The sequence below is a fragment of the Zosterops lateralis genome (genome assembly GCF_965231275.1).
Source record: "Zosterops lateralis genome assembly, chromosome: 5".
NCBI classification, from domain to species: Eukaryota; Metazoa; Chordata; class Aves; order Passeriformes; family Zosteropidae; genus Zosterops; species Zosterops lateralis.
Genome location: NC_139766.1, coordinates 66,346,674 through 66,369,988, shown reverse-complemented (window position 1 = coordinate 66,369,988; position 23,315 = coordinate 66,346,674). Strand labels below are relative to the sequence as shown.

Sequence of the window (23,315 nt, the reverse complement as noted above, 5' to 3'; positions counted from 1 at the left end):
TTCTGAGAAAGCCGGGATTGCTCAGCCCAGAGAAGACCGAATGGAGAACTCAGAGTAACCTTCTGAAGGGAGCCGATAAGGAACGGGGAGAGGGACTCTTCATCGGGAACGGCAGTGATGGGACAAGAAGTACTGGATACACATTGAAAGGAGGGAAATACAGGTTCGATATTAGGAAGAATTTTTTTACTGGGAGAGCGGTGAGACACCGGAACAGGCTGCCCTGGGAGGTTGTGAAGGCCCCATTACGAGCAGTATTCAAAGCCAGGTGGGGCAAGGCCCCATTGATCTAGGCGATGTGTGGCTGCCCCCGGCAGCGGTGTTTGGGACCGGACGATCTCCAGGACAAACCCCTCAATGAATATTGCAGGGCTCCCTCACCCGGGACACCGCGGGCTAAGGCGACACGCGCGCGCACTCCTCCCATCCCGCGCGCCCCTCAGAGCGCAGGCGCGGTAACGGCTGCCCGGCCAGCGCCACGCCCCCCCCCGGGCCCGGCCGCCAGGGCCGCGCGCGCGCGCGCCACGGCGTAGCGCGATTGCGTCAGACGCAGCCTCGTCCCGCGGCGGGGGCGGGGCCCGGGGGGTAACGGCGCGACTTTTCAAAATGTCGGCGGGGGGGGCGCCGAGCGGCCGCCCCCGGGCCCGGGAGCGAGCGGCGCTGCGCCGGGGCGGGCGGCCCGGGGCGCCCTGATGGGCAACCGCGGCCCAGGCCCTCGGCACGACCGGTAGCGGGACCCGAGGGAGAGCGGCCGGCGCCATGGCGACCTGCATCGGCGAGAGGATAGAGGTGGGCGGGCCGCGGCGGGGCCGGGCGCGGGCTGGTCCCGCTCCCGCTCCCGGCGGGGGTTGGTGGGAGCGCGGTTCCTCCCGCGCCTTCGCCCCGGCCCCACGTGTGTGCGGGGCCGCTGCCATGGCAGCTGGGGGCGGTGTGTGCCGCGGCGGGAGCGGCGGCGGGAAGGCGGCCCCGGGGCAGCGGCAGCGCGGTGCCGGCAGGAGCGGAGGATGCAGCGGGGGTGGCTGTGCGGGCCCCGCCGCGGGGCCCTGGAGAGCTCCCCACAGGTACCCCGGGCCGCCTCGGGGTTCGCCCGCATCTCTCGGGGCTGTGCGGGAGGGGCCGCATCGGGAGAGCCAGACTGACAAAGCCCCGGGCTAACGAGGCCGGTTTGTTCGCCTTGCAGGATTTCAAGGTGGGGAACCTCCTGGGGAAGGGCTCCTTCGCGGGGGTCTACAGAGCAGTATCCCTGAAAACCGGCCTGGAAGTGGCCATCAAAATGGTAAGGAAGTATCCGTCTCCCTAGAGACCGAATGCAAAGTTGCAACAGGTCGGGGTTATGCAGTTGGGCACTGATGTTGGAGTTGAATGTTTGTATATAACGGGCATTGAAATTGCGGTTCGATCCTGAAAGATGCACCACAACCAAACAGACTTGCTAATTAATAGAAATGCTTTTTAGTGTTGACTATATTTAGCCTATCTGCATAGCAAAAATCAGATTGAAGTTTCTCTGCTAAAGTATTTCAGAAAAAATTTAATAAATGTTAATATTGATAATGTTAACACTTGACTGCTTTCAGTTGTGTCCTTCCAATTATCTATTATGCCTGTTCATTAAAATAGTATATTAAGTTAAGCTATGTGAAAGCTTGCTTATACTTAAAAATTGCCAGCCAAATATGCACTGACCATCTGAGTTATGCTGTGATCCACTTACAGATAGACAAAAAAGCCATGCACAAAGTTGGAATGGTACAGAGGGTTCAGAATGAGGTGAAAATACATTGTCAGCTAAAGCATCCATCTATCCTTGAGGTAAGTAAGAACCATGGGGTTTCTAGAGAGGGCTGTAACATATACTTGCTGCACAGTCTACAAAATTTAATTTTTTCCTTGTTTTATGTTCCAGCTTTATAACTATTTTGAAGATAGCAACTATGTATACCTGATACTTGAGATATGCCACAATGGTGAAATGAGCAGATATATAAAGAACAGAAAGAAACCCTTTTCAGAAGATGAAGGTGAGATTTTCTTGGTCTGTGGAGCCCTCTGCATTAATGTATATCAATAAATATTTAATCCTAGAGGAAGAGTATTTAAAGCTGCCATCACAGGTTCTATACCTTAAAATCTTGTGTAAGTGGTAATCTAGAGATTCATTATTATTGTGCATATATTCACTTGCATTTCTATATTTGTTTCTATTTGTGTTATTTGGAGTATAAAAAGATGGGGATCTTAGAAGGCAGAGACAGATAGAAGGTAGAGCTTACCTTTGTAATTAGAATTGTGTTTTAAGAATGGGTCAAGACTGGGAAGAGAAAAGAACAAGAGCAAGAAAACTGGCAGCTACTGCCTTTACTGCTTCCAGGGCTCACCTCTTGCTCAGTTCTTCCAGCTTACCTGCTTCTCTATTGGTTTCTAATTTAATTTCATGGTACTGCTATAGATAGGGATTTTTTGGGACCCAGGCCACAGGACTGGATTAATGGGGTACTGCTATACAGGTGTCATCACCTTAAATTTTATCTGTTTCCGAAAGTGATGAGCGACTTACCAAGAACCTTAAGTTTAGAAAGTTTGGGCCAATTGAAAATATTGGCCCGGTCCTGTTTCCTGCATTCCATAAGTTTTCATGAACTTAGAACAAAGCCGTGCCATTTTGCTTAAAGTAGAAAGCAGAAAGTTCCAATTTCACTAGTCTGACATCTAAACAGCCTTGTAATATTCTTTGCATTGAAAATAAGAAAAAAATAGAAGCAAGATGAATAGGAATCTTAAAGCTGAGTTATTTTCAGAGCTGTGATTTCAAATCAACCTCTGGTTCTGTTTGGACAGCGCGACACTTCTTGCACCAGATCATCACGGGCATGCTGTACCTCCACTCCCACGGAATACTGCACCGGGACCTCACCCTGTCCAACATCTTACTGACCAGCAACATGAACGTGAAGATTGCTGACTTTGGGCTGGCGACCCAGCTGAAGATGCCGCACGAGAAGCACTACACCATGTGCGGGACTCCCAACTACATCTCCCCGGAGATCGCCACCCGCAGCCCGCACGGGCTGGAGTCGGACGTGTGGTCTCTGGGCTGCATGTTCTACACCCTGCTCATAGGGAAGCCGCCCTTCGACACGGACACGGTGAGGAACACGCTCAACAAAGTGGTGCTGGCAGATTATGAGATGCCGGCCTTCCTGTCCAGGGAGGCGCAGGACCTCATCCACAGGCTGCTGCGCAAAAACCCAGCTGATCGCCTCAGCCTCTCCTCCGTCTTGGATCATCCTTTTATGTCCAGGGCTGGCTCTGCACGGAGCAGAGATGTGGGAACCTCAGAGGATTCCATGGACAGCGGGAATGCCACCATCTCTACGACCTTCACGGGCTCATCCAGCATCAGCACCAGTGGCTGCTTGAAGGAAAAGAAGAAGCTGTTGGTTGGCCAGCCGCTCCCAAATAAAATTACTTTTTTCCCTACAAACAAGAATTCCAGTAATCATTCCTCGGCAGACGGGAGCGGTTCTTTCCAGCAGTGGGGAATTCAGGGGAAGGAAATTGGCCTGAGTGGCAGGGGAAGAACGGCTCAGGCTGGAGAGGAGAGGCCACATTCCCGCTACCTCCGAAGAGCCCACTCCTCTGACAGGTCTGGCACATCCCACAGCCAGAGCCAAGGCATGTCCAACATCATGGATCGGTGTCACTCCTTGGAAGTGCTTTCCAAGCCTAAAATAGGAACAAGGGAAAACACAGAATACTTTTCACCTGCCAACAGCTATGCTGATATAGGAGACATATTTAAGGAGAAGACTTCTAGTACTTCTGGTTCTTTTGAAGAGCAGATATCTCCACCTGTGAAAGATCAACCACAGTAAGAATCAGTTTTTTATTCTCATGAAATTTAGAGCTTCGTTATTGTCTTCTTTCCACTTGCAGCAAGTTGATTCTTTCTTTCCCCACAGTAATTGTAGTAGAGAGCCTTGTTAGTTGTTCTTTGTAGAAGAGACAGATGAGGGAAGAAGGCATTCAAAGTGCAATTATCAGCATTTTTACTTGCTAATCTCTTGAGATTTTTCTTACAATTAGAGAGGATAAAACAAAAATGTAGTAAAGATTAGGCAATAAATTATAAAGGTGGTCTACCAAGAAGGAAAGTGTCAATCATAGATAACTATCTGAAATTGAGCTCTGTACTTATTTATAGCTTCTTTGTGAAAATCTGTGCTTCTTTCTATAGGCTTTCCATGAGCAGAATATCAAAAGAATTGTCTTCTGTTTTAGTATCAGGACTTCCATGTCTTAGTTCCTGCATTTCTCTCCATGTTAAGAACTGGCATAATTTCCTATATTTTCTCTTTGCAAGTCAGTTCAAGGAAAAGACAAACAAGCACTTTTCCCTGTAAAACAAGTAAATGCAGTAAGACGTTTTTCTTGACTGTTCTCAAGTGTTTGACATAAGCAAAGTTCAGTGGCCATGTGCGTTGTTTCTAGTTTGAGAAATGTTTGATGAATCAAAAATTTATGCAAATGTTACTGTAATGCTTACCCTTGTTCCCCCTTCATAAAGCCATGCTGAGGGTAAACATGAGAGAATATTAATGTGAGGGTGGGGATTAACTTAATGGTTACAACTTTTTTTACATTGTTGATTCTAGGAAAGCCTCTTACACCTGTAGTTAACTTGCACAGCAATCTTAAATGCAAGGTCTTAAGACTTGAATTAGATGGTTTAAATTCTGTGGTTTTGGGGTGGTTTTGATGATAAGTGAGCCCTTGTCAATGGTGAAGCAATCATCATCTCTACAAGAAAGTGCAGACAGGTTCAGGCTATATCCTGTGAGATAAAAAACCTCACAGGAGCTTAGTGTGAGTTTACAAGAGATCAGTGACTCTGCAGTAACTGGTTTTGTGTGTGTATTCTTTATCCTTCAACACATGGATTATATCTTGAGTTCACCTGTGGTTACGTATATATCATCATCTAAAAAGTTGGTAAAAAAGCTTTATTATTTTGGGGATTGACTGTGTTTTATATAAATTTAAATTATTTTGGGTGGTAGGATTGGATCTTCCAGATGCATGTTTGTTACGCTGAGTGAGATACACGGGTGGTCAAGGCTGTCATGTCATCACTGGGACGTCTCCAAGGCTGTGAATTAAGAGCCAGATGTCAGAACAGCTACTGCTGGCAGCATTATCATAACTCTTCATTCCATTTGGAAACTATTTTATTTTCCTCTTCTTTACCCCATGAGAAAGAAGCATGTTCTATGCTGCCTAGAGCTACACAATGCCACCTGCATTTCCTAAATGTATTAGATGTTGTGGTTTCTGCAGCTGTAGCATTATAACTTTCGTTGTGCAAGTGTCTTTACTGCAATTTTGATTATGTGTGTCACTTTTATTTTGTAGCTCAAATTACCTGTGCCCAGTGAAGCCTCGGGTTGGTTTGTTAGAGCAGAAGTCCCAGGCTGAGACGATGCAGCAGTGGCTTGGAAGCATGCAGACAAATGGTGTGTTACTCATCACTTTTGTATTTCTGCACTAAAGTTAGTGACTTGTAATAGTTTCAGTGGGATTTGCTATTTGTTTAAATTTCTTTGTACATTGAATTTGAATACATAGTTTCCTAAAACAAGCTCCTTATTTTCTACTATTATCATATTTTAAAAAAACCAAAACCAAAGAGGAAACCAGAATTTTAGACCTTGACATAACTACTCGGTTGTGTAAATGTCTCAGTGTAAATATATGGCAGAATATTAGCAGGTGACTTGAAAGCCCTGTTAACTTCTTTGTACAAATACAACTCAATAAGAGGAGATGAGACCTCAATGAATGAGAAAGATAATAAGGCTGCAGAAGGATGGGTGGAGGAAAGGACAAAGACACAGAAGGGAAGGAGGTGTTCTTTGTTGCGCATCATATTACATCATTTGCAAATAATGTAATTTAATCATAAGAATAAACCATAAATCCATTTTGGCCTTTTTTGGGGGGTTGGTATTACTGGACTCCTTCCCTTCCTGTCTACAGGGAATTGGAATCAGAGAACATATGGTCTGAATAATCCTGTTTAATTTTTGATCCCTTCTCAACTGTTCAGCCACACAGCAGAAGGAGCACAATAGTGATGTGGGTGAGGTGAAAGTTGATCAAGGGCTTAAATATCAAAACTAGGGAAGGAGTTATAGGAAGGTTAAATATAAAAACAGCTGTTTAAAAGACATAAATACAAGGATTTAAGAAATAAAACAAGGGATTTGGAGTATGCATTTTACATTTTGAGTGCTAAAATCTCTGGTAGATGGTAAAACACTAGTTAGATAAACTAGTGGTTATCTGAATACTAGTTACTGCTAGTGGTTATCTGGTAAATAAGCTATTTTTCAATAGATTAAACTAATTCTTGTGTAAGAATAATTAATAATCTATTTGATTGTAATCATTATATAATCTATTTTAAGTCTTAGTTTTTTGTTTATAAATTATTCTTAAAAATTATTTGATGTATTAAAACTGAAGCCCATTCTAACTGAAATACAGGAACAGCTTATTTTAAGTAGAATTGGAATTTAGGTAGCACTGATATTGGTGGTACTAAGGGGCCTGATGATTTGGACTGAAGAATAAAGAAATCCCGTTCTTCCCTTAAATAAGCCTTCTAAGGCAATCCCTTTAAAAGCTTTTAAAGCTGTACTAGATTTTTTTTCCTTCTGGCTATGACTCTTTGAATCTTCAATGTCCCTTTCGTGATGCTTTCAGTTCCTCTGAGACCACCTGCAGACCTGACTGGCAAGAGTAATGCATGTGGAGGTTTTCGGTACCACCTGGACGTGCAGCAGGATGCACCAAGAAATGCATGGAACACCCTAAAAGATATAAGGAATCATGATGCCTCTGGGGACTGTCCACATTCTTTAAACCAGAGGAACCCAAAGAAATGCATTCCTGGGGTTCTGTGCAAAAACGAGAACATGCCACCATCTCCTGTGTGTGGCCTTTGGTCAACCCCAGAACAAAACCAGCCTTGGGGCCAAGAACCATCAGCACAGCAGAGACCCACACTGCGAAGTGTTGTGTCACCTCTCACTGCTCACAGGCTGAAACCCATCAGGCAGAAAACCAAAAATGCAGTGGTAAGTATCAGCTCTAAAAATGGGGGCAGGTGAAGTGCTTGATGTAGTGTGACTGTCTCTTAAACATCATTTAAATGAAATAAAATAGAAATGGATGTTTTTAGGAAACTTAATCTAGAATGATTTAATTTAAAATCATATTAATAAGGTGCATCTTAGTTTTTATACAGAGAATGCTTAAAGCACAATAATAATATAATAGAACTTAAAAACATGTACAATAACTTGAACTACACAATAATTACTAAACATAACATAACAATAATTTAGGACTAAATCAAACACAAACAGGTCTGCTCTATTATTATTATTATGCTTTAAGTTAATAATAAATTGAAGCACAATAACAATAATAGAGCAGACCTGTCTGTGTTTCATTTGTCACTCAAGAAGCCTCACCCTCACCTACCAGGCTGATACCCTTTAGTCATCTTAAAGTGCTATTTTTTAAAAAACAATAGCACTAATAACAAAAGTTACTGTAAAAAGCATTTATCAGTTTGAAGTGCAGTTAAGGAAAAAGAAAAGCATTTATTAAAGCATTTGTGGGGAAAAAAAAAAGGTGGTATCTTACCTTTTGCAGAAAGTAAAGGTCTTCTTGATTAATATAATTTAGGTGAGCATTCTAGATACTGGAGAAGTGTGTATGGAGTTTCTGAAAGAACACCGCTCACAGGAACTTGTGAAAGAAGTTCTCAGAATATCTTGTGATGGAAATGTGGTGAGTTCATTTGTGATTTCTTCACTGTTTTTAAAATGCTTAGTGTTCATTCAGAGCTGTTTTTCTGTTGAAGTGATTATTTCTTTTGAAATCCACTGTTTATATATGCACAGCTGTAAACTTTGTCTCTCAATAATAAAGCCTCTCTCAATAATAAAAATGTCTCTCAATAATAAAAATACAGGGAACAAGCAATTATTTCAGAGAAAAATTGGGCTTCACTTTTGGAATAGGTGAAGGATTGGTGAAAAAGTGCTGCTGTTTAATAATTACTTAGAGGAATAGAGCTTTCATGGTAAATCATAGTAATTAATTAAAATGTGAGTTATTTCCATACCTGTTAAAAGTGCAGAGTACTGCAGTAAGTTGCAACTACACACAATTTTTTGTTCCCTTTTTGTAGATTGCAGTTTATCATCCAAATGAAGGAAGAGGTTTCCTTCTTGATGACAGACCTCCTGCTCCTCCTGAAGGCATCTGCACATATAATTTTGACAACTTGCCAGGTAACCTGAAATTTATTTTAGAATTATGATGATTAATGTGACATTTTAAGTGAATCTTGCACCATTATAGCTTTTATCTATTACTTTTCAGTTAACTCTGAAGTAAAACTCCTTTCAGAATTAGATTCAAACTACAGTTTAACTGGAAAATGTTTTGAAACTTCACAAGGAAGTGTAACCCACAGGTTTTGATTCCTTTTATATGGAAGCTTTAAGGAGTCTCCCCTTTACACTGTAGTGTGCTAAAATTAAAGTTCTTGTAATCTTTTCCTCATTCATACTGGGAGCTGTTAGTGGAAATAAGTCTGTTTCTTTAAACATACCTTTCAGGAACTTAAATATTACTCACAACCTTCAGCTATCAAATACATAGTTTAAAGTATTTCTCTTCAAGCTGGTGCACAGTGTGTAAGCTGCTAAATTCTAAAGTTTCTAAAATTTTCTTTTTTAGAAAAGTACTGGAAAAAATACCAGTATGCAGCTAAGTTTGTGCAGTTGGTGAGAACAAAAACCCCCAAAGTGACGTTTTATACGAGATACGCCAAGTGCATGTTGATGGAAAATTCACCCCCTGCAGATGTTGAAATTTGCTTTTATGATGGTATGTATTCATTTCTGCAGTCATGCAAATAAGTAAATCATATTGCTCAACACTAAACAACCACCACTCCAATTTGAAGAAAATAGTTATTCTAGCACTTGTAGATTAGTTGATTCTTTAATTCTTTACTGATACCTTCTTTAGAAGTACATGTTGCAAAAGTGTTATTTAAATTATACTTTGTTTTATTCATGAGCTCTTCTTTACATCTACCTTTGCTAGTTAACCTGCTTAGTAAGAGGCATGTCCCTGCTCCAAGCCTGCCATGGTTAACTGTTATTTCACAGAGCTCACACTGAAAGTGTTCACATCTTCTTGCAGGAGCAAAGATCCATAAGACAGCTGGCACAACTCGTGTGATTGAAAAGTCAGGGAAATCCTTCACTTTGAAAGGAGAAAGCGAAGCAGGGTTGAAGAAGGAAATCCAGGCTTATATGGATCATGCAAATGAGGTAAGGGGTTTTACAGAGACCTTTTCCAGTGCAAAGCAGCTTCCTGAAAAATCCAGCTTTCACAAATGTGCTTCCTGTGTTGCTTTCCATGTTTTTCATTACACTGTTAAGGAGGGAGGGTGGTTTGGAAGAGCAAATATGAGAGTAGAGGTAATGGTTACAATCCCTCTCAAGACTGAGACTGAGAGGAAATTCTTACTAGTGTGTAAAGCAGGTTTGCCTGTCTGGTGAAAGGATTAAACACTACAGATGAAGCTCCTTTATACAACTTGAAAAATTCAGTACTGTTCAAATTTCCTTGTGTGGGCTCACTTGCCACACTAAACATGTATGAAATAGTTACACAAGTCTTAGTTTCAAACTTTAATGAACTCCTCATTTCAGGGACATCGTATATGCCTTGCACTGGAGTGTGCTGTTTTGGAAGAAGAGAAAAGGAGTGGAAGTGCTCCATTTTTTCCAATAATTGTTGGAAGGTAATATCTTGCAGTTCAAAATACCGAGGCATTTGAATATTTATGTGTTTGTTGAATATTTATTGAATACTTATGCATTTGAACTGAAAAACAATTCTGCAGAAGACTCCTGCCATCAGGTGCTTTGGACAGTCCATGGTAAAATGAAGGAAGAGCTGTAATTCCTCACTTGTTTCTTTAATCCCTTTTGGACAGACCTTTTCCCAGTTTTTCTCATTATTCTTCTTCTTCCAGAAAACCTGGTAATACTGAATCATCACAGGCTGTAGCACCTCCACTGCTGGACAAGACAAACTATTCAAAAGAAGTTGTGGGATTTGATAGAAACAAAGCTGCCAGTTCTACTCCAGTTCAGACTCCAGACTGTGCTCCTGTAAGTACACAGGGATGTACCATGGAGACCAGTCTCCCTTTTTGCTGTTTTACTTGAATTAATGGGATTACAATGGGCATAGGCTTTGCTTTTATTAGCGATTTGTGAGCATACTGACTGGAAATAATAACTTTGACTTCAACTAACTTTTGATATCTGGATTTAAGAGCATCTAAAAAATCAACACTCCAAAGCTTTACCACAAATGCCTCCTGGGAAGAGAATTTGAAACTCGCTTATTCATGTTAGACAGCACAGTCTTGAGAGCTCTGATGAGCTCTATGTGGCTGCATAACAAAAGGTGTCCCAAAGAGTATTGGCATTTGATGTTGTTCTGAAATAATCAAGTGTTAGTGTGCCTATAAAACAAGGGTAAGTGAGAATATATGTGTAGCCAATAAGGCTTTGTGAGCAATTCCATCTGTCTTGTTTAAAAGGCCCACCAAGCTTTGGTTTCTGATAAAACTTCCTCAGCTGACTGAATTACACTGGGGTCCTGGCACACTGAGTTTGTATTGTGAACCTTGTTGAATATCCATCAATCTACATTTTTTGGATCTGCATCTGTTTGATCGTGTAGTTTGTGTCCTTAGGACAGAATCTGACCATTTCCACCTGGCTGAAGTGAACTGACAACAAAAAGCTGTGTCCCTGTGGGGTTTTTATACTTTAATGCTGTTAAATGAAGCAGAGAGGGTAAATCTTTCTGTATACATGAACAGGTGGCAATTGACCACTGCAGCTCATCAGGAGGACTAATGCCAAGGCTGTTAATTCTGTTTATCTCTGGGTTTCAGGTGGTGTCCTATGAAAAGCCTACGTTTCTGACTAACACTGTTGAACAGATGTGCTCCTCTGTTCATCAAACGGAATGCAGTCCTAATTCAGCCCAACTTGTCAAATCTGTCTTTGTGAAAAATGTTGGTTGGGCTTCTCAGGTGAGAAATTCATAAAGGAGTCATGTCTATTCTTTTTTCCTACTAATTTGAGATGTGTATTTTTAAGTCATTATGTGAACTTCAAACTTGATTTGTGAGGAATCATTCAGTTGTGCACTACAGTATGTCTAAAATTTGTATGCAGAAAGACACTTTTATATAAGTATCTTAGATAAAAACCATGGTGAACTACATAAGTGGAAGAAACCAAAATAATAGTATCAGTATCTCACTAACCACAGTTTTCCTGTGGCTATTACTGCCTATTTCAGTGTCCTTTTTCATTTCAATTTGATTCTAGTAAAAAACTGAAACTGTTTAACTTCTCTGTTCACTAATACAGATGCAAAAGTGTCATGACAAAGTTTTTAATAGATATGTACCAGATCTGTACAAGAGAAATGCATCTTCCTCTGCAACAGGAAAAGCTGTTTCTTTGCAAAGTAATTTTCCCTCTGCTTTTCTGTTGGTAAACTTTAGGTTTAAAACATTGTTCTTGGCAATCCAGATAAAGTAAGCTTCCTGTCCTAACAGAAAAAATTCTTTTGATAGATATAAACTTTGTTTTGTTGTTTAACTTAAACTTATAGCTGTGAACTCTCACAAATGGGCCTCTTTTCAGTGTTTGGCCCTTGATAAAATTTCTTCAGAGTGGTTAAGCTAAAGGTAATTCATTATTTATTGGACATTGACAAGAAGAACTAAAATCTGAAACCTGAGGAAGTCAGCATGAGACTACTTCCTCCAAAGTCATAGCCATGCAATCTTTAAAAGACTGACCAAAATACCTAAGTCCCTTCAGCAATTTTGAAAAACTTTCCACTTTCCATTACTAAAAAAGTTCTAAGTTTGTAATTTTGTATTTCATATGCTCAAACCACAATATGACTTGTCTCATTAGCTGACCAGTGGAGCAGTATGGGTTCAGTTCAATGATGGATCCCAGCTGCTAGCCCAAGCAGGCGTCTCTTCCATCACTTACACTTCTCCAGATGGCCAGACAACCAGGTGAGTTCACAGTTGCTGTTGAATTTGGTTTGTAAATTTTAAACCTCAGCGTTGCCATCACTTCACAGTTGGCTGGCTTTTGTAAGCTTATTAATAAAAGAGAAGCACCCATAGCTGAACTCTGGATAACAAATGAATAAAACAAGCTGGGAATGCATCTACTTAGTCTCCAGAGTACAGCCACTATTCATGCATGGTATTAAAAACAGGGAAGTTGAGGAAAGTAGTATTTTGAAATAACTATATTGTCATGAAATAAGACAAATTATTTAAGTGTCTCCATTTTTCTGTGCTGCTTTGCCACTCTAGGTATGGAGAAGATGATAAGTTGCCAGAATACATCAAAGAGAAGCTGCACTGTCTGTCTTCTATTCTTGTAATGTTCACCAATCCAGCTGGTCCTCACTGATTTAAAAAAAAGTCTGTCGTGGCACAAGAGCTTAATAAAAAACTCACTCACTGACTTCCCAGCAGAGTGACTGATCTTACTCAGCTTGTGCAAAGATTCTTCCAAAATGCAGTAAAAACTTAGGAAGAGGAGGGTTACTCTCTTTATGTGTAGCGAATTGTGTGTGAAGTATCATACAAAACATACTTTTCATTAAAGTGCTGGATAAACTTGCTCAAGCAAAACTTTGAGGAACTTAGTTCTTGACTGCATTAAGTCTTTGGAAATAATCTGAATCTGCTGTATTTTTTCTTACTCCACTGCTTACTCAGTGCCAACAATCAAGGAAAATGCATCTGTGCTGTTCAAGTATTTGTATTTGTAAATAACTTATATTTTTTATGTCTTACAAGTAATATATGTAAATATGTATATGTTTTATACCTGTTTTTATTTTTTGTAGCAGCAGCTTAAAACTTCCCTGCACAAGCATGTTATACAAAAAAAAAATAAATGCAGTGGTAATTGTCTGGATCTATTTATTTGTTTCATGGTCAAGTAATGGTTAAAGGAGAAAAGTTAATAACTTTGGCTGTTTTTACCTTGTTTTACACATTGAGTAATACTTACAGCACTTGAAGTAGCATTAACAGTAGCTTTTCTCCTAAGCATTTGCCTTCAAGTTGTGCTAACACTCCTGATGGTGCTTGTATCTGTACTTAAATACTCTATGGCTTCCTTATCAGGCAGGAAAGGATCCTTAATGGACTGGGATCCAAAATGGTGCTGGAGGAGGGAGGATGAAGAGTTTCAGAGGAGCTGGTGCTGGCTGTGTGCAAGCACAGCTCAGCTGAACTGATTAAAGCCAGTTCTCCTTGTTCAGCTACTGTTTAAAAGACAGAACTTGGGTTGCTTTGTCATGACCAAATCAAAGAAGTCAGCTTGCAAATAAAGAATTTAGCACTAGGAACATCAAGAACAATATACGAGTAGCACTTACTATGAATTAGCTTATAAAAGTGAAGTCCTTTTTCACAACATTTTGTGACTGTGTAGCAGGAATAAAACTTCTGTACCCCCTTCAGTCAGTACTGAAAAAATCATGTTTTAATTCAGTAGTCTCTTAGTGTTTGAACCATTGAGTACATAGGAATACATAATCACATTAATTCAATTCAAATAGTAGAGACATTAGACAGCAGTCCCAACTCTCATACTGGAGTTACTCCAGAGTTTTTTTTCCCAGTAGCATTAAAACAGATGAACAAACCCGTACAGATGAGCTTAGGCCCCATTATGAAGGAAAATTACAGTCCCACCTTTTAAAAATAAAGTATGAATCACTAAACCAGTGCAAATTCCTCTTTCTTGTACCCCAATATCAGAAAAAAAATAGAAGTCTGCCCATAATAGTGAACACCCAGCAGCCATTTTTCTCCTTTCACTTAATTCACCTTTCACTTAATTCATGCTCAGCACAGTGCATTCATGCTCACCAAGCACAAAAGCGTAAACTATTGTGCTCAGACTTTTTTCTTGTAGTTAAGGAAAGCTGTGCATATTTCAATGCTGCAGGTTATCCTTCTTGCTACAAAAAGGCATTCAGCAAAACAGCAGAGGGAAAATTGCACGTATGGGTCACTGGAGTTCAAGTAACAGCTGCTGAAACTGATTTTCAATGGCTCTTGGTCAACCTAAAGACCAGAATCTCACATCAACTACCTCTGTGGAGGGCACCTACCTTCCTCTATGCTTCTGTCACCTGTCACTTGGAATCCTGGAGATGTACCAGGTTCCAGAACCAGATGGGCTGTGTTAACCAGTGCTGACAAGCCAACAAACCCAACATCAGAAGGTTTGCTCAAGTAGTGGTGTCTCCATACAAAGTGCAATGCAGCTCAACTAATCTCATAGTTACAAAAGAGTTACTAATCCTGATTCACAGAATCAAGATAATATTTCTTTTACTTCTTTCTGGAAAGGATGGACATAACCTGTGACCTTCACACAGTGCACATGTACATGATATAAACTGTACACACTTCAGATGTGCCATTGTATTGCTCTAACCTGTGACATTCCTTCCTCTGCTGCCAGAAAAGCAGGACACAAAAGCCAGCTGCAGCAGGGATAACCAGGTGTTGGGGTATGACCAGGTTAAGTGTTCTGTCAATGTGTAAGTACAGGTCAGAGCCAACAAGGTCAGTGGTTAGGTACTCCTCATTCAAAAGCAGTAATAAACTAAGTATTACTTCTGCTTGATTTTACTGTTTGTGGGGTTTTTTTAAATATGTATTTAACAATTCTCTTCCTGCATCCTCCCATATCTGACAGAAAATGCAATTAGTCTCTTGTATACTATCTCCAAGAGTAAGAGGGAGACTACAACTACTCCACAGATCAAGCTGAATGCCCAGCGTGGCCCCAGGTGAGTGTAGATTTGGCTCACAAAAACAGGCCCAAGGATCCGTGCTCCACTTCCAGAGGCAGTCAGCCATCCCATGTAGACACCCTGGAGCAGATCAAAAGCTTATGTCAGTGATACAGGCATTATTGAGCTTGCCAGTAATTCCAACCCATTAGCCTAACTAGAAAATTTAGAAGTATTTAAACAACCACTTATCTTCCTTAACTCATTAAGACACTGATCGTTTCCAAGAGTACTGCTCAGCCTCTCCAAGTTTTAGTTCCAAGGCTCCAAGTTTTAGTTCCAAGGCTCCACTCATAGGTACTCTGCTTTCTAACATTCTGGCTCAAAGCATGAAGTCTCTTTCACCAAAATATAACATAAAAAAATGGGCAAAAGGGGAATAATTTTTTTTTGTTAAGCAATAATGTAAGTTTGCTATAGTGTTTCACTACTAAAAAATGCCCATACTGGAGGTCTAGTAGCATTTGTAGTCTTTATCTAATAAACTTAGTAAGAGACATTATTCCATATTGGTATTCCACATCTGTAATTGGTACTTACAAAAAGGACTCTGCCAGAACAGTCATGAAATTTTCACATTTTAAAATTTGCATAAATAGCACAAGCCTTGCTTCATAATTCCCCTACAGACTTGCCTTGGATTTTAAAAAAGATTGGAGCTCCTGCAAAGTTCTGCCCTGCTTAAAACACACTATTATTTGGCTGATGAGAAAAGGAATTTTAACTAATAAATAGTTAAATATTGTCATTCTAATAAAGAGAGTGCAAGTCTTGCAGAGCAAATGAAATAAAACCATGTAGGGATGGTGCTCACCTGAGGCTTTGGTCCTAGGACTTTGGAGTATAATGTGTAGGACATGACATTACAAACGGGGTAGCCCAGCCCTATGAGCACATCAGAGCTGATGTACTGGGCCAGGTAGATCATGGGAGTGTTGAGGCACCAGGACTGTGTGACAGGGCAGCCCACGGGCTCTGCTGTGTGGTTGGATGGCAGCTGCAGCTCTGGATAACTCCAGAAAGGTGCCAGCATTTCACTGGGGGCTGTTCTGGGAAGGGTGATGTTCTTTATTTCTGGAAAAATAAATTATTCTATCATCAAGAACGAAAGTTCAATAAAAGGCTTTCAAAAGAACACTACAAAAGTGGTCTAGTAAGACTTGAACTGTACCTTGCCACTGGATATTTGGTAGTTTCTTCCCCCAGGGCAGTAAGATAAAGAATCCAACCAAGACAATCAGTAAGCCTGCATGGAGTATGGCACGCTCACCAGTCCTACCAAACAATGAAATTGCAGTTAAATGCATCATTTAATTAATATAGAACTTGGGCAGCTGCTAATGACAGAGCTCATTGGTTTGTGGAAATGATATCTGACCAAATCACTGACAAGAAAAGTTGCAAAATCACAGTAACTTAAACCCAGCTTTTCTTGTAATTCAAGGGTAAAAGACAGTCAAATAAGAGGGTTATGTTAATAGAATAAAATACAACCACGACATCAAAGCTGTGCCAAAACTGGAAGTATTTGATTGTCATGGTAAACCCAGACTCATTACCAAGTAAAAGACTTGCCATAAAGCTTTTCACATTTATCCAACATAAGTCACAAAATCCCAAAAACTTACTTTTTGGATAGTGTTTTAACCACCATGAAAACAATAACTGATTCAATGCCAATGGCACTAAGGATTATTCCATTATTAAAAACAGCTTCTTTCCTGGTCCAGGAATACATATCCATTGTCAGTGGAGTGGCTATACTGAAATGACAGAACAAAAATACAGTCAGCATAAAAAGCTTCTTCCATACATCAGTATCATCCCAAGCACCAGTGCACTACACCAGCCAGTATTAATGCATTAATTATTGCATTAATGCATTAATTATTAATTATAATTTGTTGAATAATTATTAATTAATTAATATATTTTTGATAGTTCATTAAAAAATGATTGAGTGAAAGCCAAGCCAGGGTAATAGAGACAGAAAAAAAAAAATGAGACCCTGTGAGAACAAAAACAATAAACTTCTGATACTGTTTAAGTTTTAGCAACCAACCAGTCTCTAAAACCTCAGTTTTCTAAAATATAGTGCAACTTATTACAGAGCCATATTGTAAAACAAAATTTAACTACATTAAGCTCAAAAAACTTGCAGAATAAATCTTAAATCTTCCAAGTATTTTCCAAGTAAAAAAAAAAAATGAAGTACATTTGAGCCTGAGATAATGATGTTATGTTTTACGTTTTTTTTCTTACACACAGAAAATTTGGATGTAAACAACATTCCTCTTTAAGCTAAAAAAAATCCAGTCATATAAAACAATGTATTTCAGAATACAACCTCATTAACTCTATCAAACAATTGTTTTAATCATTACTGAAATAAGAGATGCACTGAAGCTTTTGGAGATAATAAGAATCATACTAAGGAATCACACAAAACTAAAACAAAAAATAGAGAACAAGATACTCAACTGAAAACATGTTTCCTCTGAAGATTTTAGGCAGCTCAAATTAAGCTTTTCTTTTTTTTTTAATACTTAAAAACTTGAGGATATGGGTTTGCCTCCATGCAAAAGCTTTTACACTTCTGTTTTCTATACCACAAACTGTACATATCTTTAGTTATTACTGATCTTTAATTCATTCCTCTGTATCAGTACACATCAACTTGATTTGCCTATGGCTTTGGACTTCTGCTTAGGAAGTTAGGAAGATGAGTGGAACAGAAAAGCCTCTACATGTGTGAGTATTTTGAGAGCAAATAGACAAACTTACGTTTCAAAGACAGCAAACACAAAGAGGATGACAAAGAACAGAATGTTGAGTGCTACCACAGCAACGTGGTCAATGCTTCCTTCTGTGTTCTGATCCAGAACATCACTTCCTGCAGCAACACAAAAGAATTACCTCAACTGCACACTGAATTGTTTCTTACACCATCACAAATTACACACAATAATGATTCCTTTAGTCTTCTAAACTGGTGGGGAGATAGGCAGTTATACTTTGACAGCCAAAGTATAAAGTTTATACATCAAAATAGAGTTGTTGAAATTTCAATTTTGCTGACAATTAGTGAAAATTATTTCCAAACCAGTTACATATTTTTCCCAGTGAGTCCTGAGTGACAGCAAAATAAGCAAACTTCTTGAAATATCTGAACAATGGAAACCAAAACATTCTCTTCCAAGGTTAAAATTAAACAGCAGGATTCTCAGGGTGAATATATGGAAGGATCCATACTTTTTTGTTTCCTCCTGCTTTGCTACCAGACAGCACTATGGACACAACATGACAAATGAAGCAATTTCTGGACTGGGTAGGGAGAGATTTTTCCCCATCAACTTCCCAATGCATGAGACTTTAGAATACTTCTAAATGCTTTTATGTAATAAGAGAGTACTTCAAAAATATAATCAGAGTAAGTTTTCAAGGAAACACTGGTACCTTCTCCATCAGAATTGATACTTTTGTACTGCCGTCCCAGGTCATCCACTCGATGCTCCCTAGAAAATGAGAACATTTTTCATTAATACACATATTTATTTGATCTACTATTGAGTCAAGTTTCTATTACAATAATTGTAAATTATAACATTGCATTAAACATCATTTACAAAGCTGACACCTGGCTGCAGTGAACACCAACCTATTCAAGAAAGGAAATACTCTAGTGGGAGAATATCATATATCCATATGCATCTGCACCAATGGGATAATGAATAAAAATCCCCCCTGAGATTCTTAAAGGAAAGACACAGACAGTGAGATCCCAACAGACAGGCCAACCTCACTTCTCCTTAGAGAAAAAACATGGACAGCAACTACCAACACTAAAACTGTATCAAGCCTAATAGTCTAATATCTTTAGCTTTTTTAATCAGTTTACATTCTAACTATAACATCACCAAGATTCATTTATGAGCATCAGAAAAATACAAGCATTAAAGAAGGTAGAAACACTGAAAAAAATAAATAACAACTTACAGATTTCAGGTTTATTACTCCTCCTGCTGAGCAGCATATCCTACAAGTCACTCACAAAAATAAGGGGTTTATATTTATAAGGGATTTTTTTAACTTAATTACCTGAATATGGCAAAGATGAGAATGATATTAATAATGCCTAAGAGAGCTCCAAATAAAACTGGTGCTGTGTACATGTTCAGCTGAAGAGAAAGGAATTTCCACATTACTCCTTCTTCTCCAATAAGTGTAAAACATGTCTGAAAAACTTAAAACCACCAATGAACTGTGAAAATCTCGAGGACCATTAAAAAACATTACAACACATAAGAAAAGTTGTTCTAATTGCCAAGTAAAATTTAAGTAGTATACCTGTCAAATCTTTTACATTTTGAGAAAATTACTATAAATAAACAAAATGGATACCAGTGGGATCTCACTAGCCAGGAAAATATTTGATTACATAAAATAAACAGTATAAACAGCATCATGACACTTATAGAACTGAATTCTGAGTGTACCAATAGTTAATTTTCTTGGCAGACAGACAATTTACTCTTTTTTCCTCTTGCTCCTACATGGGAAACCTTGGTCCTGGGACTGGATTATCCCTCGTGCTAAGGGCAAACTAGAGAGAAAAGATGCAGGGGGGGAAGGATTTAAATTAAATTTTAAATTGGTGCAGAGCAGTTGGACAAAAATGTTCCATTTATATTGGCTTACAGAAGTATAGATGAGTGGACCCCATTTATTCAATTGTCATATGATTACAAACTATGCCTTAAAATCCCCTGCATACAGCTGCTGAGGATTCCTACTTCCAATGCCCAATTTCAACCTAACAAGAGAAGTGAGGAAAGAAGCTTTTGCTTTACCTGGCCCTAGTATGAAGCCAACTGCTTGGCAGGCACTGGTGTTGGCCATGGCACTCGTTCTTTCTGTCAGAGAAGTGGCACCCGCAATGTACGATCGAACTACAGCCACATTTCCTGCAAAAAAAACCCCAAACCAAGCAAGTGTTCAGCTAAATATCAAGTTCATGTTGTTAAACTGTTGAGTGACATTTATTTTAGAGGGTTGTTTCTTATTTTGCAAGACAATAAAAGCCAGTATTTTTACACAACAGCACAATTTTGTTATAAACCATTACGGGCCAACTGTTTGCTCTGTTAAATATTTAAAATTATCATTCACATAATGGTAAATCTGGTATTAAAACCTTATGTTAACCATCTTACACTAGACACAGAATGTAATAAAAGTTCAGAAATGTGAATCCTGCTGTGCTTACCTGCTCCAAACCCCACGAGAGCACGGGCAGTCAGCATGTAGTACTTGTTGTGGGAATGGGGCAGGTGGACGTAGGCATACAGACAATTAGCAGCCACTGAAATAGCAGTGGAAACGACCAGAGGTTCTCTCCTGGGCCTGTAGTTGGACCACAAGCCAAACAGAGGAGAGGCAACCATCTGGCCAATGCTGTATGAAGCTATGATCCAGCCCAGGAAACTCGCATCCGCCGTGGGATCGATCTGCAGGAACACACCAGTCAGCTCTGTGGGTGAAGCACTGAAGGGTTTTATATTATCAGTAACATTCCCTGTTGGAATGAGGACTGGGACGCCAAGGACTCTGGACTGTAATGCTTTGTCTGGGGTAATAAACCTTGGCTCACTCTCTCCAGCAATGCACTAAACCAATTAAATCTGCTTTGCTTCCAAGCCTCACTTGCAGCAAACTCCAGGAGTTTTTGTGGAGCTGTGTTCTGGGCTAGAGACAGAACCTCAGCAGCAGGGCAGGCATTTTCCATGCCAGCAGCAAGGAGTCACTTCCATTGTCTCTGCACATGCCTGAATCTGTCCTGATTTACAAGGCTGGTCATGCATTTTCTTGTCTTCTGCAAGAGTTCAGCACCAGCCTCACTTTCAGTGACACCTCTGGCTCCCTGGCCAGGTTATATTCTTCCAAACTTCCATTGGAAACTGCCTTCTACAGTTTCAGGGGCACTAAAGTCCTAGCATAGATTAAACTGAAGTTTTAGAGACTTTTGTGCTGCTTTTAAGATCACAACTAAGAGGTGAAAAACCCCCAGAGAAACTAAAATCACTATACAGGAACAATGGCAATCCTCTGATAGGAATATCAAGATCTGTGTGCAACAATGTGACATTGACAGAGCCACTTCTACCCCCTTCTATTTCTTCTCTTCCTAAACAAAATGCCAGGTTTTGTATCACCTTCTTTCTGAGCAGGAGTTTTCTGTACTTAATTATTAAAAAAAATAAATTACAAACCTTTTGGAGATACGGCCACACAGACATAATTACAATTGAGAAACCTGTAACACAATAAAAGCTGAAGTTATTTTACTTGTCACTTTTATCAGTTATTTTCTTTCCTGAAGCAGTTATATTACAAGTTCATTCTCTAAATGTATTCTAGCCTAAACCTGTGTATTTCCTGCTTTTTAAAGGTGTGGTAGTTCCTCCTAACAGGAGGAACTATTTTCAAAAGATTACTTTATAGGTGCATACACACTGAACAAAAATCCTCCTCTGTTGTCCTCCCAATGGAAAGACAACAAGGTCCCCAAAGTAAAAAGAATCTCTTGATATACTGACATATCTGTATTCATTTGTCAAAGAGATTTTAATTCCTAAAAAAAAAAAAAAAAAAAAAAAGAAAGTTACTGAAGTATCCTATCAACTTCAAAATAATTTCTAGGCCCACAGAAAGTCATTACTTATGTAATACATCATTTTGTGTAAACCCAGTTTTATTACTTATCTCATTAGATGTAACTTTCTGTTTGATTTGCTACATTCATATATTCCCTTCTCAAGAATCAAACAACACACCTTTTTTGAGGTTAGAACAGCACCATTAAAGAAGCCCTGTAGCTGGAATTTAGAAAGCCCTGTCATTTTAAAACCAAAGTATATTAATTAAACAAGTAGCATCGAATTCCACATGCATTTACTCACCCACACTACTGAGAAACATGGTCAGGTACATGATCCAGATGGATCTCCACCTGCTCCTGTAATGCTCCTGTGTTTCCACAACATCCCTGGGTTTACAACAAAAAGCAAGAGAGAGAAAGAAACCATCATCAGATCCTCTTCCAGCTGCTCCCACATGCCATTGAAAACAGTTTTCACCAACCTCTCAGTACAATTGTGTAACTCGTTAAGCAGGAGTGGATTTCTGCTCAGCAAAGACTACAAAGAATTTATTTTTTGCTGGAAAAATACCAGATTGACAAATCAAACAAAATAACACAGAGAGATTTTGATCTAGGGAGGTCTTCAAATCTGCAAAACTCTTTGTATAGAATCACAGATCATAAAACGCTTTAGAAAGTGGGTGTTAAACCATAAACCCCCAGAACATTTCCTCACAGTTGTAACCTTAATAGAACCACAAACCTGAGCGACTCTTGACATGACTAAAAGCTACAGCCAGTCTCTTCTTATGATGAGAAAACAACAACATACAGGGTAAAAGTTGTGTGTAAAAGACATTGCTGTAGATTGCAAGGGCTGAAAAAAATTAAAATAGAAGTTACAAACTAAGTTACAAAGTAACCTCTATTCAGATGATGTAGACTCAGGTTATATAGACCTATAGATGCCTAAACGTAGTTTATAAACGCTGTGTATGTAAGCCCTACCTAGACTTAGGCATATCTGCGATTTTAAGTTCAAGACACTTGTTTTGCTGTCAGAAGTGGGGAAAAAACCTCAAACGACGAACAGATGCCCACACATGAACACTTCTGCCCACATTAACCCTGTCTGGCGTTTTTTAGGAACTTCCCAAGCCAGTGAGGTTTGTGTTTTCCTAGAGAGGGAAGCAGCCCCCGGCCCTTTCCCGCGGCCGGGCCCGGGCCGGTCCGAGACAGGGGCTCCGAGCTCGGGAGCGCTGGGGGCGGCGGCCGGGGCCGGACCGGGGCTGGGGCAGTGCCGCCGGGCTCGGGCTGCCCGTGAGGGGCGGGGAAGGACCCGGCACCCACCGCCGGCTCCTCGGCTCACCACCCGCGGCGGCGGCCGCGGCGCCGCCCCACCTCCCGGCGCCGCCCTACAGCGGAACCAGCCCCCTACCTGCTCTCCCCCTCCTCGTCCTCATCCGCCGCGGACCCCAGCAGGGGTTCCTGCCCTTCGGGACGCGCCTCCGGAGCGGAGCCCGCGGCCGCCATGGCCCCGCAGCGCCGGGCCCCGCCCGCGCCCGCCTCAGCCGCGCCGCCGCCCGTCCGCCGCTGGGGGGCGCTGCCGGCCGGGCCCGAGTGAGGCGCGGGAGGCGGCGGG

General features: G+C 40.4%; 2 protein-coding genes across 2 annotated transcripts; one reads left to right on the top strand and one right to left on the bottom strand.

The window, feature by feature from the left end:
- Nucleotides 1-747: 747 nt before the first annotated feature.
- PLK4 (polo like kinase 4) lies at nt 748-13,123 on the top strand. Its single transcript, XM_083861376.1, has 16 exons — nt 748-789; nt 1,181-1,276; nt 1,717-1,812; nt 1,907-2,021; nt 2,839-3,871; nt 5,413-5,513; nt 6,766-7,139; nt 7,756-7,860; nt 8,264-8,366; nt 8,818-8,967; nt 9,289-9,419; nt 9,804-9,895; nt 10,130-10,268; nt 11,066-11,206; nt 12,108-12,214; nt 12,524-13,123. The coding sequence occupies exons 1-16, from the start codon at nt 760-762 to the stop codon at nt 12,621-12,623; spliced, it is 2,913 nt and encodes a 970-aa protein (XP_083717502.1). The 5' UTR covers nt 748-759; the 3' UTR covers nt 12,624-13,123.
- Nucleotides 13,124-13,235: 112 nt separating this feature from the next.
- MFSD8 (major facilitator superfamily domain containing 8) lies at nt 13,236-23,219 on the bottom strand. The gene is made up of 12 exons (XM_083861377.1): nt 23,112-23,219; nt 21,993-22,078; nt 21,303-21,346; nt 20,300-20,540; nt 19,884-19,997; nt 19,132-19,276; nt 18,490-18,548; nt 17,818-17,926; nt 16,662-16,796; nt 16,205-16,308; nt 15,848-16,107; nt 13,236-15,114 (listed from the first exon to the last, which is right to left on the bottom strand). The coding sequence occupies exons 1-12, from the start codon at nt 23,204-23,206 to the stop codon at nt 14,899-14,901; spliced, it is 1,608 nt and encodes a 535-aa protein (XP_083717503.1). The 5' UTR covers nt 23,207-23,219; the 3' UTR covers nt 13,236-14,898.
- Nucleotides 23,220-23,315: the final 96 nt, after the last annotated feature.

Coding starts and splice junctions, on each gene's coding strand:
- MFSD8 (XM_083861377.1), bottom strand. CDS start 23,206: ATGGCGGCCGCGGGCTCCGCTCCGGAGGCGCGTCCCGAAGGGCAGGAA. Junction 19,998..20,299: donor TCTCGTGGGGTTTGGAGCAG/GTAAGCACAGCA, acceptor TTTTTTTTGCAG/GAAATGTGGCTGTAGTTCGA. Junction 16,108..16,204: donor ACCAAATATCCAGTGGCAAG/GTACAGTTCAAG, acceptor TTATTTTTCCAG/AAATAAAGAACATCACCCTT.
- PLK4 (XM_083861376.1), top strand. CDS start 760: ATGGCGACCTGCATCGGCGAGAGGATAGAG. Junction 2,022..2,838: donor ACCCTTTTCAGAAGATGAAG/GTGAGATTTTCT, acceptor CTGTTTGGACAG/CGCGACACTTCTTGCACCAG. Junction 11,207..12,107: donor ATGTTGGTTGGGCTTCTCAG/GTGAGAAATTCA, acceptor TTGTCTCATTAG/CTGACCAGTGGAGCAGTATG.